We start from the raw sequence: 14,834 nt of genomic DNA, 5'->3' as shown, positions 1-14,834 counted from the left end.
GGGAAAGAGGCGGACAATAAAAAGGGATCAAGATACAGTCCCCGTTCTGTTGGAGGATTGAAATAGTAGTTGCTTTTGCTGCCTTCTTCAAATAATCTGGCTTTGTCCAATTCAACTTTTAGTCCAGAAGTAGTTATTTTTCTCTCAGGAGGAAATATAGGCAAACGCTGATTCCAGAAGCGTTGGTAGTATCCTCAGTTAAAAATGATGATGGGGTGTGCACATAATTTGCATGCTGCAAGGTTTCTGAGTCTGCCTGGGGCATGGGACAAAATGTGTAAATTATGGTTGGATTACATGAAGGGACTAAAAAGAAAAATCCACTCAATTCCTGCAAAGCTGTCTTTTACAGCGTTTGTGTTCTAGAAGCCTTGCTGGATCAGCTACTGTTAATTCTTGTTGGTTGCATGCTTTATAATTAGTCAGTGGTTAGTCTATTAAATGATTATATGTTAATGATAATAATTTTCTTTTCATTTATTTCACAGAAGCAACACATTTGGTTTGTTTTTTCCTCCCCTGATTCCTTTTTGTTGGACAAACAGTACTTCAACAAGAGTAAATAAATTATTTTGAGATACCAGCAGTATCCACTACTATCCATTGCTTTCATTTTCTGTGTTTTTCTTCTAATTCTTATGCTCATTTGTATGTATTTTACCTGGATACAATCATACTGCTGGTACAGTTTGCAATTCTGATTTTTTTTCCCTTTAGATTATATTATAAACATTTTTCATGAGTCTATAGACTTGGTGGTTTTTATTTAATGGCTGCACATTATTCCAAGGGATGGATGTCCCATGACTGGATTCAGTCATTGCCTTGCTCTGGAGGTTGCTGCCAGCCTCTCACTATTTGCAGCATATCAATTTGAATGGAACTGTTACTACAGAGATACAAAAAATGTCTTTGAGATGATTATCTTTTGGAACATTAAATGAAGAAGGGGCTTCTGCTATATTATGTATCCACGTGTGGATGATGGTAGATAACAATTCTTCATACCACAGGACAGAAATATTCCCAACAGTTTGTAACCAAAGTAAACACAATGCCATTCATTTTCGGGATTAATAACCAAAAAACCGGAAGCCCTCGTTTTTTTCCTCCCCATGTGCCTAGATGGCGCAACAGGGGACGACATTGCTGGAACTTCGCTTCATAAGACTACTAGTAAACACCCCTAAATATCGGCTTTAAGCATGGGAGGGGAATCCGCTGTCCTGTGGAAAGAGGGGTCCCCCCTCCCTGGCTTTCGGTTGGCTTTAGGGCTAGCAGGTGACTGGAGGGAGGGAGACTGTATGCTGAGGAACGGGCTGCCCTGTCCTCTGCTGTGTCCTCCGGCGACAGGAATTAGGAATTGTTGGAGAAGCATTTAGCTGCTGGCTGGAGAAGAAAAAGAGCGGGGGGAAGATGGGGGTTTGGCAGGTGGGTACCAAGTGGAAGGCTGCGACAGTAGAGTCAGGTCCCGGTCCCTAACAAACCCCCACAGGGAGCAAGATCGAGAAGGCAGCGGGGAAGGCGAGCGATGGGGTCCGCGCGGACACGTTAGGAGCCCTCTGCCCCTGGGATGGGAAGCCCACGGCGGGGAGCGAGGGGCGCGCAGCGGGCAGGGCTCCGAGGGGGCTCGGGTCCGACAATGGGCGGGGCGGGGGGGGGGGGCGCGAGGCGGGGGGCGGGGCGGGGAGGGGCGGGTTAATGGGGGAGCATGGGGCGGGTTAATGGGGAACCTTGGGGCGGGGCCGCGGGGAGGCGGCGCCCTGCGCGTCCTAAGTCCCGGGGCCGCGGCGCTGCGCTCTGCGCGTGTCGCCGTGTCCAGCGCCGGCGGCGCCCGCCCTCGCCATGCTCCTGCTCCTGCTGCTGGGGCTGTGCCTGGGGCTGCCCCTCTGCACAGGGTGGCAGGAGCGCCTGGCGCCGGCCCCCGAGCTGCAAGAGGCGCGGAGCGGGGATGACTCGTTGGAGCAAGTAAGTGAAGAACTGCAGGGAGCCGGGGAGGGGTCTCCGGGCACCGGCTGCAGGTGCCTGCCCACCGCCTCCGGGGGCCGCCTGGCTGTTGACCGGTCCTGGACGCGAGTAAGGGAGCAATCACCCCATCTCCTCTTACATCCCCTCGTCTTTCTCCGTTTTCTCCCCCACGCTTCTGCTCGCTGGAGTTCTCCATCGATTGGTCTGGGTTGTTGGGGAGTCCGGGCTGACCTCAGTGCTTGCCCTCTGCGTGTTCCCTGCAGAACTGTGTGCGGGGCTTAAAAGTCCGGCAGAACCGAGCTTTCTTCTTGGCTCCCGTTATCGGCAATGATCTCTGCCAGTTTTGTTTGTTTGTTTGTTTGTTTGTTTTGGGGGGGTATCAATTTCTCACATCGGGCCCCAAGTTAATTTAAGATTTTATCTTTACACCGCACATGTGGGGTAGCTGTTCCCAGTTGATCCAGAGAAAGTGGACGGGCTGGGAAAAGTTCCAAACTCCTGTAAACCCCCGCTTTTTCCATCTGCAAACCGGGAGAACACAGCTTTTCCATGAGGTTGGTAATTCTGAACCGACGGTCCGACCAGGACGCGGAACCAAATGGCCCCAGTCCTTCTTGTTAGTATTCAGCACATTTGCCGGGGTTTGTGTTTTAAATGGCTCAACCTTCGAGGTGAATAAAGCCTGCAAATATGAAATGTCAATACAAAACCTCTCATGAATAAGAAAGGTTTTTGAAAATTATACAGCAGGTTTCTGCAAATATACATGTAACATTTTATGCAGCCACAGTTAGATCGTGGATATCCACAACTCCTGGGGCTATGTCCTTACATTTAAATTATATTTAAATTGTTTAGCTTAAAACAGGCTTTCACAGGATGGGAGGAAGATGGGAGTAGGCATACATTTTCTCTCCTTTTCTGGCACCTTGTTTTCAAGAGTAGATTTGGAAGGCAGAATCTACCAAATCATCTTGTACTGATTCTGCCTTATGAGTGTGCTTTTCTGTAAAATAGAAGTAACGATCATTCTCTTGCAGGGCTTTCGGGAGGAATAGGCAATAAAAATTCCAGAAGGCTTTGGGATGGTGGAGTGAAAAAGTGCAGGCTCTGGATCCGGAGAGAAAGGCTGGGTCTTCAGGCATCACTTTAGTCTCTTTGAGCCCTCCTTTTCTTGTTGGTAACGGCTTGCAGTGCATCTCCTTTTTAGCATAACTGTAAGTCCATCTAGTATGTGTAAAAGACCTGGTATACAGTGGGCACTAAATAAATGGTAGGTGTTTTAGTAAGCGGTTAAAGGCATGGACTTGGTGCCAGGCTGCCTCGATTTGATTCCTGATTCTGTCACTTACCAGCCTCATGATTCTCGGCAATTTACTCAGTGCCTGAATTTCCTCCTCTGTAAAATACGGAACATAACAGGATTGTGAGGATTGAATGAGTTAACACACCTAAAGTGCTTAGCACAGTGTGGGCACTTAATGTTAGCCATTACTATAGCCTCCTGCAGCTAAAGTGCTGAGGGAAGGAATTTAGGGGAAAGATCTTGAAACTTGGTGGGGGAGGGCAGGGTTGCAGAGAGAGAGGAGAGTGTGGGAAGAACTGAAACAAAGATTCTGTTTATAAACCAAGGAGACAGATTAAAGCTGTAACATCGGCAAGTCCAGTCCATTTAAGTTTTCCCGCATAGAATTACACGGGTTTGGCCCATTTTGGGGATTTCATGCTGATTTCAACCCATGGCAATATTTATTCATTTTGAAAATGACTAAATCAGAAAAAAAAAAAAACCCTCCAAGACTGAAGTTCTTTGAAAATTTGCAATTTCACTTTATAGCCCTCTCTGTCTTCTTTCCCTCCCTCCGTCCCTCATCCCTCCCGTTCCACCTCTTTCTCCTCCTTCAGGTTTTGGGTGAGGTAGTATTTAAGAGTATGAGCTTGAACCAGACTCCCCGGGCTCAAATTCTGGCTTTGCTCTGACTGGCAAGTAACTGTGAGCCTCATTTCCCCATCTCTAGAATGGGGAAGATGAGATTACTTAATCAAAAGGATAATGAAGATTGAAAGTATTAATATACTTCAAGTTTGGAACAAAGTCTGGCAATGCAGCTAGTGCTCTATTCTCAATCATTGTGATCTTCAAAATAATATGTAAACTTTGCTTTTATGTATGACTATTAACTTGCATTGCCATTCCAGAGATATCTCATTACTCACTCTTAATTGGAAGTACTTTTAACATCTTAGATTCAAGTTCCTTTCTTCCCCCTCCCCCACCCTCCACCCCATTTATAAACAAATTTTACCCATAGTAGAGGGATGACTGAAAGGAGTGGTTTTCAAACTTTGCTGTGCTAAAAGTCACATGGGGAGCTTATTGGACATTCGGATTGCAGAATCCTGCTCCCAGTGATTTAGATCCATTAGGTTTTTTTTTTTTTGTTTTTTTTTTTTTTGGATGGGGGAGGGTGTGTAGAGGATTCTGATGCAGGCAATCTGTGGACCACACTGTGAATAAGACTACTTTAAAGAGACTCTTGGGAAATTAATCTGCTACAGATTTTTTTTTTTTTTACAGGTTTCAAATCATATGATTTTCTTAAACAATGATAGTGTTATATTCTTGTTGTTACAAAAGAAGTTTTTAATTTACAAAATAATAGCCACAATTATTGAGCATCTATAATATAGGAGTTTTACTTAAAGATAGGAAGAGGCAAGATGTTTAAGAGCACTTCAAGTGGAGCCAGCCTGCCTGGGTTCAAATGTGAGCCCTGCCATTTCCTAGCTGGGTGTACTCGGGCCAGTAACTTAACCTCTCTGGGTCTCAGATTCACCATCTGCAAAACAAAATTGTTAATGGTCCCTACCTTGTAAGCAGGGTTGGACCTAGGTTTTTGGAGGAGAGAGATGCTTATACAATTTGGAGGGCTCTCTTTAAGAAAAAGAATGTAAAATTATGAATACAAAATTAGGTGCTAAAGTGGATATTTATTTGGAATGATAACTAAATCACAACAGATTACAAATGTTAACAAGCTGACCAACTCCACAAATATCACACATCATCAGGGACCTGTATAAGAGAAGAATCCTGAAGCTTATGTCTTACTAGCTTCAAGGTCAGTATTAGCTTCAAGGTCAGGCTGTGACTGATCTTATGGTTGGGAGGAGTCAGTGAGTTCATTCAGGCAAAGCACTTGTACGTAGTAAACACTAAGGTAAGGTTAACTATTTTTATTATTTGTGTACAGCCTGTTTAAAGCTCTGACTACCACTGCAAGGTTAGTATTGGTGTACTGACTTCATTTTACCCGCGAGAACGGTGGCAGGCCCCCCCAGGTCAAAGGCATGCTCCAGCTTGATGTGTAGATGCCAGATTTGAACCCAGGTGTGCCGATGGCCAAAGCTGTGGTTAAACGACTCTTAGCAAGTCACTTTCATATTTACCATTCAATTTAATTTGTCCAAGTGTGGTTTTTATTTACAGTACAGCTCCTGGCACCAAGAAGTGCTCAATACGTGTTTGTTGTAATTCAGACATCTCTTGTGGTGATGCATTTCTAATTCCCTGAATTACGAATTGATTCTCTGAATTGAGAATTGCTGAATTTTTAGTTTCTTATAATCTCTCACCCAGAACCTAGTCTTTGCATTTGAAAACACCACCAGACACAAAGATCAAGACAACTGTTTTTAACTCTTTAAGAAACAATCTTTTAATTGTGTGAGCTCCAGGCCACTCAAGGATGTCTGCCTTATGTTCGTGGATGTGATTGTTGAAATGGACTTGTGATGCCGAATGGGGGAGGAGTACATTTTGGGAGAGATTCCAGAGATTTGCTCACTCCCAAACCAGCTACCTCTTTTTTCTTGGGGAAAAGGAGGGGTGGGGGGGAGGGGATCCCTAGAAGGGGATGATGAGTGCAACGTGATTTCATGTTTCTAACTAGCTCTTCCCCCAGAGCCTGGGATGCTCGAACTTAAATAAATCTTGCTTAATGTGCGGTCAGCGTTCCTGATGGGAATCCCAGCAAGGTTTCTGTATTCAAGGAACAGCAGGGCATATTTAGGAAGGTGGGACAATGAGATGGAGATCTGAGCTTTCCTCTGGATCCCAAACCACCTCGTTATTTTCCCACAAGCAAAGTCTGTCTTCCTCAGTTTTCACAGGTGAAAAAAAGAGACATGTTGACTTGCCCAAGGCCGGTTGCTTTTCTTTTTTTTTTTAATCTCCCTGGAAGTTGTTTGAAATTTTAACCCAAATTTGTACTCTTTTCTTCTATTACTGAAGTTTTGGGCACCCAAAATTGCTAATAGTTAATAGCTGAATAACCTGCAGCCACGTTACCCAAAGGAAGAAAAATGTGCAGCTGATGTTCTGAATTGGAATTTTCCCAGATTAACGGTCCTTCGCCCAAATGATAAATGATAAACAGTATCTCCAGTGCTTTCTAACCTCTAGCCTTTGATTGTTTCAGGACCTAGAGCGGATCCATGAGATAACTGACTCCCAATTTTCAGGATCTTGGTTTCAGATTTCAGACCTCCCTGAGATTCCTGGGGGCCAAGTAGTAGTAGCTAAATTCCTGGTGCATACCCTTCCAGGAGCTCACAGTTCCAGTCAGATGAAGGAGTTTGGCTGAGGCGAGTCTGGGTGGTGTCTCTTGGATCTGTTGTGGGATCCAGAGTCACATACCCAGTGATGAGCTTAAAAGGCAGAGCAGAGGTTTTGGATCCTGGCTTTACATCTCTCTTTGGGTCATCCTGGGTCATTAAAGCCTCCATACCAAAAGGGAGTGATATATCTGTATATTCCAAGTCTCTTTCACCGTGAGTACTGTTAGGTTTTGCTCTGTCCTCCCTTCCCACACTCTTTCCTCTGGTGGACTTTTGGAATGCATTAAGGATATTTCTTTTGTCTCTCAGTGGTGATCTAACATTGTAATAGATCCTGGGGAAAAAAACAAACAAACCAGAATCCCTAATACTCGAATTACAAACACTTAAGCAGCACTTGCTGTTTTTATTTTTTAACCTTTAATTGGACTAATTGACAATTGGGTAGATGGGAGAGTCTCAGCTCCACAGCCCTGATAGTATTATTGCTACATTCTTTGTGCAGAGGAAACAGTTACCCACCCTTCTGCCTCTAGTCCTGAGGGATGCTTGGTCCATATGAGTTAAAAAGGCAGGGGTAGATCTGTGAAGCTGATTATTTCATCAGCGTAGTTTCCGTATCAAACCTGGTTCCCTCTAAATTTGTCCTTCCCTTTCACCCTAGGCCCAGAAACATCGTACACAACTATTTCTAGCCATACCTCCACCAAAAGCTTTTTTTAATGGTCACTTGGGAACTTAGTGAACTTTTTCCCATTTCCTTTGTAGTTGATAAACATTGCCTTGTCTGCTATGTTTTCATGAGCATGTTTCTTTAAGTTAGATGATAAGGAATTGACAGAGATTGTGGCTCATATTTGTCAATAAATATCTGATGTTGGAGATATAAGCTCCGTCCAGTAGTGCTAAAGAAGCCTATGGAGACCTCTCTTAAGTCTATGATTTGGTGCCCCAAGGAAGTGAGTGGACACTCTAAGATGACTCTTTATGGTAGGGAGCCCTTACCATTAGGCTGGAAGGCAGTTATTTATCTTTTCCCAAACGCACATCTTCGGTTTCTTACAAGGCAATGGGAAAACACATCATTAAAAGGATGAGGAATTCATGACTAAAAACAATGATGATGGCATTGGTGTCATTTCCACTTCCAATCTTAGCTGGCACCAGGAAGTTTTGATGCTGGTTCAATCTGAGTTTAGCTGTGGACTGAAGAGCAGCCATAGCGATCCCCTGAGACATCAGATAAACATCTCAAAAAAAGAAAAACCGACCTCTCTTGTTCTCCTTACTTGTTTATTTTCTTGGAAAATCTTTTTTTTTTTTTTTTTTTATGAAGGAGAAAACTTCAAAGAAAATACTTTAAATCAGTCAGAGAACATAATACCTGAGAGGGGCTGGGCTTTCCTTCTGATCATAATTATTTTATGCGGTCCCCAGATTTTCCACAATTCTAGGCAGGGAAGGGCTTGAGATAAAGTTGCAGAATTGGTAAAGACCTTTACAAGATGCTTATGACAGGTTTCCTTTTGACAGTTCCTCACACATCACACCATATTTTATGAATTAGAAACCTAGTAATTTTTTGGTTCTCATTGGAATCAGGTGGATGACAACCTAAACCCTATACTGTTTATTTCTATTCCATGTTCTATAGAATAGGAGGCTCTATAATGGCTTAAAATGGTGATTTACTTTAGTATATATCTCTCTGGAGTGGGATCGGGTAGAACATGAGGGTTAAAACAGTTTCTATTATATTTTTAATTTTTAAAAATGGAAATATCTTTATTGTTTTCTCTGTTATGGGAGTAACACATGCTAATTTGTTAAGAACTGAGGTAATACAGAAAGGTTTAAAGAAGAATTCCAACAATCATTAGCATTTTGGCGCACATTCTTTTTTTTTTAAATCATATTTTTATTGTAGAATATCACATATACACATAAAAGTGATAACTTTCCAAGTGCAATTTATTTTTTTTTGAAGATGATTATGATGATGTTGCCTTTATTTTATTTTATTATTATTTTTTTTAATCTTCATTTTATTGAGATATATTCACATACCACGCAGTCATACAAAACAAATCGTACTTTCGATTGTTCACAGTACCATTACATAGTTGTACATTCATCACCTAAATCAATCCCTGACACCTTCATTAGCTCACACACAAAAATAACAAGAATAATAATTAGAGTGAAAAAGAGCAATTGAAGTAAAAAAGAACACTGGGTACCTTTGTCTGTTTGTTTCCTTCCCCTATTTTTCTACTCATCCATCCATAAACTAGACAAAGTGGAGTGTGGTCCTTATGGCTCTCCCAATCCCATTGTCACCCCTCATAAGCTACATTTTTATACAACTGTCTTCGAGATTCATGGGTTTTGGGTTGTAGTTTGATAGTTTCAGGTATCCACCACCAGCTACCCAATTCTTTAGAACCTAAAAAGGGTTGTCTAAAGTGTGCGTAAGAGTGCCCACCAGAGTGACCTCTCGGCTCCTTTTGGAATCTCTCTGCCACTGAAGCTTATTTCATTTCCTTTCACATCCCCCTTTTGGTCAAGAAGATGTTCTCCGTCCCATGATGCCAGGTCTACATTCCTCCCCGGGAGTCATATTCCACGCTGCCAGGGAGATTCACTCCCCTGGGTGTCTGATCCCACGTAGGGGGGAGGGCAGTGATTTCACCTTTCAAGTTGGCTTAGCTAGAGAGACAGGGCCACATCTGAGCAACAAAGAGGCATTCGGGAGGAGGCTCTTAGGCACAACCATAGGGAGGCCTAGCCTCTCCTTTGCAGCAACCGTCTTTCCAAGGGTAAAACCTATGGTAGAGGGCTCAACCCATCAAACCACCAGTCCCCTATGTCTGTGGTCATGTTAGCAACCATCGAGGTGGGGTAGGCCAATACCCCTGCATTCTCCACAGGCTCCTCAAGGGGGCACTACATATTTTTTTCCTTGTTTTTCTTTTTTTTTTTTTTTAACTTTCCCTTCTTTTTTAAATCAACTATATGAAAAAAAAGTAAAAAAGAAAACAAACATACAATAAAAGAACATTTCAAAGAGACCATAACAAGGGAGTAAGAAAAAGACAACTAACCTAAGATAACTGCTTAACTTCCAACATGTTCCTACTTTACCCCAAGAAAGTTACCTAATATAGCAACATTTCTGTGAACTTGTTCCTGCTATATCCATCAGAAATTAACAGACCATAGTCATTCCTGGGCATCCCCAGAACGTTAAATAGCTTATCTGTTCTTCTTGGATTATTGTTCCCCCTTCCTTAATTGCTCTCTATTGCTAGTTCCCCTACATTCTACATTATAAACCATTTGTTTTACATTTTTCAAAGTTCACATTAGTGGTAGCATATAATATTTCTCTTTTTGTGCCTGGCTTATTTCGCTCAGCATTATGTCTTCAAGGTTCATCCATGTTGTCATATGTTTCACGAGATCGTTCCTTCTTACTGCCGCGTAGTATTCCATCGTGTGTATATACCACATTTTATTTATCCACTCATCTGTTGAAGGACATTTGGGTTGTTTCCATCTCTTGGCAATTGTGAATAATGCTGCTATGAACATTGGCGTGCAGATATCTGTTCGTGTCACTGCTTTCCGATCTTCCGGTATATACCGAGAAGTGCAATCACTGGATCGAATGGTAACTCTATATCTAGTTTTCTAAGGAACTGCCAGACTGACTTCCAGAGTGGCTGAACCATTATACAGTCCCACCAACAATGAATAAGAGTTCCAATTTCTCCACATCCCCTCCAGCATTTGTAGTTTCCTGTTTGTTTAATGGCAGCCATTCTAATCGGTGTTAGATGGTATCTCATTGTGGTCTTAATTTGCATCTCTCTAATAGCTAGTGAAGCTGAACATTTTTTCATGTGTTTCTTGGCCATTTGTATTTCCTCTTCAGAGAACTGTCTTTTCATATCTTTTGCCCATTTTATAATTGGGCTGTCTGTACTATTGTCATTGACTTGTAGGATTTCTTTATATATGCAAGATATCAGTCTTTTGTCAGATACATGGTTTCCAAAAATTTTTTCCCATTGAGTTGGCTGCCTCTTTACCTTTTTGAGAAATTCCTTTGAGGTGCAGAAACTTCTAAGCTTGAGGAGTTCCCATTTATCTATTTTTTCTTTTGTTGCTTGTGCTTTGGTTGTAAAGTCTAGGAAGTGGCCGCCTAATACAAGGTCTTGAAGATGTTTTCCTACATTATCTTCTAGGAGTTTTATGGTACTTTCTTTTATATTGAGATCTTTGGTCCATTTTGAGTTAATTTTTGTGTAGGGGGTGAGGTAGGGGTCCTCTTTCATTCTTTTGGATATGGATATCCAACTCTCCCAGCCCCATTTGTTGAAAAGACCATTATGACTCAGTTCAGTGACTTTGGGGGCCTTATCAAAGATCAGTCGGCCATAGATCTGAGGGTCTATCTCTGAATTCTCAATTCGATTCCATTGATCTATATGTCTATCTTTGTGCCAGTACCATGCTGTTTTGGCAACTGTGGCTTTATAATAAGCTTCAAAGTCAGGGAGTGTAAGTCCTCCCACTTCGTTTTTCTTTTTTAGGGTGTCTTTAGCAATTGGAGGCATCTTCCCTTTCCAAATAAATTTGATAACTAGCTTTTCCAAGTCTGCAAAGTAGGTTGTTGGAATTTTGATTGGGATTGCATTGAATCTGTAGATGAGTTTGGGTAGGATTGACATCTTAATGACATTTAGTCTTCCTATCCATGAACATGGAATATTTTTGCATCTTTTAAGGTCCCCTTCTATTTCTTTTAGTAGAGTTATGTAGTTTTCTTTGTATAGGTCTTTTACATCTTTGGTTAAGTTTATTCCTAGGTACTTGATTTTTTTAGTTGCTATTGAAAATGGTATCTTTTTCTTGAGTGTCTCTTCAGTTTGTTCATTTCTAGCATATAGAAACATTACTGACTTATGTGCATTAATCTTGTATCCCGCTACTTTGCTAAATTTGCTTATTAGCTCTAGTAGCTGTATCGTCAATTTCTCAGGGTTTTGTAGATATAAGATCATATCATCTGCAAACAATGACAGTTTTACTTCTTCTTTTCCAATTTGGATGCCTTTTATTTCTTTGTCTTGCCGGATTGCCCTGGCTAGCACTTCCAGCACAATGTTGAATAACAGTGGTGACAGCAGGCATCCTTGTCTTGTTCCTGATCTTAGAGGGAAGGCTTTCAGTCTCTCACCATTGAGTACTATGCTGGCTGTGGGTTTTTCATATATGCTCTTTATCATGTTGAGGAAGTTTCCTTCAATTCCTACCTTTTGAAGTGTTTTTATCAAAAAGGGATGTTGGATTTTGTCAAATGCTTTTTCAGCATCTATTGAGATGATCAACTGATTTTTCCCTTTTGACTTGTTAATGTGTTGTAATACATTGATTGATTTTCTTATGTTGAACCATCCTTGCATGCCTGGAATGAACCCCACTTGGTCATGGTGTATGATTTTTTTAATGTGTCTTTGGATTCGATTTGCAAGTATTTTGTTGAGGATTTTTGCATCTATATTCATTAGGGAGATTGGCCGGTAGTTTTCCTTTTTTGTAGAATCTTTGCCTGGTTTTGGTATTAGATTGATGTTAGCTTCATAAAATGAGTTAGGTAGTGTTCCATTTTCTTCAATGTTTTGAAAGAGTTTGAGTAAGATTGGTGTCAGTTCTTTCTGGAAAGTTTGGTAGAATTCCCCTGTGAAGCCATCTGGCCCTGGGCATTTATTTGTGGGAAGATTTTTGATGACTGATTGTGTCTGTTTGCTTGTGATGGGTTGGTTGAGGTCTTCTATTTCTTCTCTGGTCAGTCTAGGTTGTTCATATGTTTCCAGGAAATTGTCCATTTCTTCTACATTATCCAGTTTGTTGCCATACAGTTGTTCATAATATCCTCTTATAATTTTTTTAATTTCTTCAGGATCTGCAGTTATGTCACCTTTTTCATTCATTATTTTGTTTATATGGGTCTTCTCTCTTTTTCCAAGTGCAATTTAACAAGTAGTTAGAGAGCAAATTTCAAGGAACATTATAGGTTACAATTCCATAGTTTCAGTTATTTCCTTATTATGAAATGTAACATATATACAAAATCTTCCAAAACATGATTTAACTAGTAGATACATAAGAAATTTCCAAAGTTATTATGGGTTGTAGTACCATAGTTTCAGTCATTTCCTTATTGTGAAATCTAACATATTTACAAAAAGGTATGGCTTTCAAATTACAATTTAACAAGTAACTTTATAACAAATTCCAAAGGATGTTATGGGTTACAGTTCCACCATTTCAATTTTTTCCTTCTAACTATTCTAATACCCTACCAACTATGGAAAAGAAAATTACATAAAGATTCAGTGTTCATAATCCTTTGTTAAATTCCATCTTATCTGTTGCTCCCCCTTCCTCTAGTTTAATCACTTTCACGATCATTGGGGATGTCTAGGAAGTGTTGGTGCACGTTGTATATACACAAACACTTATACTTGCAAAAAACAGCATCATTCCAGGATCATAGACTGTTTTGTTACTTGCTTTAATCATTTAAAAAATATGCCATGATTTTATCAGTCAGGATAGGCTAGCTTATGCTGCAGTAACAAGCAATCTACAAATCTCCATGTCTTTTTTTTTCCAGTGGTTCTACAATTTTATGTGGTTTTGAATAGCAGTTTAAAGACAACCCTGAATTACAACATAGTCTGACTTAAATAGTAAAGAATTTAAAAGCAGAATTTAACCTGCTACTGTATCTTGTCACACTGACTTTTTAAAAACATCCAACTTTATAGATTATCTATAAAATATGAGAAGTGTTCAGGATTCTTTATTTGGTATTATACATAAACCACATCAAAATGCTTTTTGTTAATTAAAAGGCAACATTTCAGATACAGGGAATTTTAATTAGATTTACACAGTTAAGACCAGAAAGATAAAGTGGACATAGCTGGCTTATTTTCAACACCTGCCTTTAAACACGCTGATGAATACCAACTGAAACCAAGTGAGTCTAGCTCTGTTCTGTGAAACAGTGAAGGAATTTCCTTAGTATTTAAATATATTCATAAAATCAGTTATATAAATCTAAACATAAAATCAGTCATCTATAGGTTGTGAGTTGACATTCACTGTCTTTGTGAAAAGTTGAACATTACTAATTTAACCTAGCCTCAAGTCCAATTAAACCTTTAGAAGGGGGGACAGTGATAGCATTTGCCAAACCAGAATTACTATCAAAATTTAAAAAGCTTGATCATATTCATTTAACTATAGCTAATCGTATTTAACTAAGGACTGTCCAACAAAAATGATTCCATTCATGATCTGAATTTTGGTGTGTGCAATCAATTTAAATATGGTACAGGTAAAAAAGTCACAAGACATTTGTTTTGTAATAAATAACACAGTGGCCAACTATTACTCGTTAGTAGCTTTTTTGAGATAAGATACCAAGTCTTCCCTTTCTGTCTTCTTCTTAATGCCAGCAAAGATCATTTTTGTTCCAGGGATGTACTTCTTGAGATTCTCAAAATACTCCATCAGTGTCTCATTGTCCCAAGTGATACCTTTGTTCTTGCTGGCATCTGTATAAGAGAATTCAGGGGCCTGACCTGTCTTCCACCCAAACAGCCCATGCAGATTTGGCCCAGTCTTGTGCTTGCCTCGCGTTTCCACGGTGTGGCACTGGGCACACTTCTGAACAACAATCTTCTTGCCCTTCTCAGCATCACCCATTTTGAATTCACTCTTTCGTCGTGCATGACACAAATCTCCCTGCTCACAAGCCAAACGTCCCGCTCTCTCTCCATGTCTTCAATAACACGTCTAGGTTTTATTTCTTCCCTTTACAACATGTCCGTCATGCGTGGACATGGAGACAACTGTGGGCATCGTGGTCACTCGGGAACTTGGGCTGGTGGAGGAGCCACCTTCTCAAACATTGCTGACCACTGTGCCAGAGAAAAAAGGGGGCTCCGGAGGACCTCACATCTGTCATTAAATTCATGTCCCAGAAGTGACAGATGTTACTTACACTCATATCTCCTTGGCCAGAACTAGTCACATGGGTACACCTCCCCACAGAAGGGTGGAAAGTTCAATCTTTCTGGCAGAGAGCTGGAAAAATATTTGTGGAACAGCGTTATAGTCCAGTAAAATGAACAATTTATCAATGCTAGTAAATATAGATCTGGGTC

The 14,834-nt window shown here is 40.8% G+C and overlaps 2 protein-coding genes across 2 annotated transcripts in view; one reads left to right on the top strand and one right to left on the bottom strand.

Moving 5' to 3' along the window:
* Positions 1–1,816: 1,816 nt before the first annotated feature.
* The window catches only part of ITIH5 (inter-alpha-trypsin inhibitor heavy chain 5), a 102,997-nt gene continuing 89,979 nt past the window's right edge, over positions 1,817–14,834 (top strand). Inside the window, exon 1 of the mRNA XM_037846490.1 lies at positions 1,817–1,968. Coding sequence (XP_037702418.1) covers positions 1,846–1,968 — 123 coding nt within the window. The 5' untranslated portion in view covers positions 1,817–1,845. The remainder of the gene's footprint in view (positions 1,969–14,834) is intronic.
* Positions 14,056–14,373, bottom strand: LOC119542029 (cytochrome c-like). The gene has a single exon (XM_037846491.1). The coding sequence runs from the start codon at positions 14,371–14,373 to the stop codon at positions 14,056–14,058; it is 318 nt and encodes a 105-aa protein (XP_037702419.1).

The sequence above is a fragment of the Choloepus didactylus genome, chromosome 8, assembly GCF_015220235.1.
Source record: "Choloepus didactylus isolate mChoDid1 chromosome 8, mChoDid1.pri, whole genome shotgun sequence".
Lineage (NCBI taxonomy): Eukaryota > Metazoa > Chordata > Mammalia > Pilosa > Megalonychidae > Choloepus > Choloepus didactylus.
Note: the sequence above shows the minus strand (reverse complement) of the source record. Positions and strands in the feature narration are given on the sequence as shown.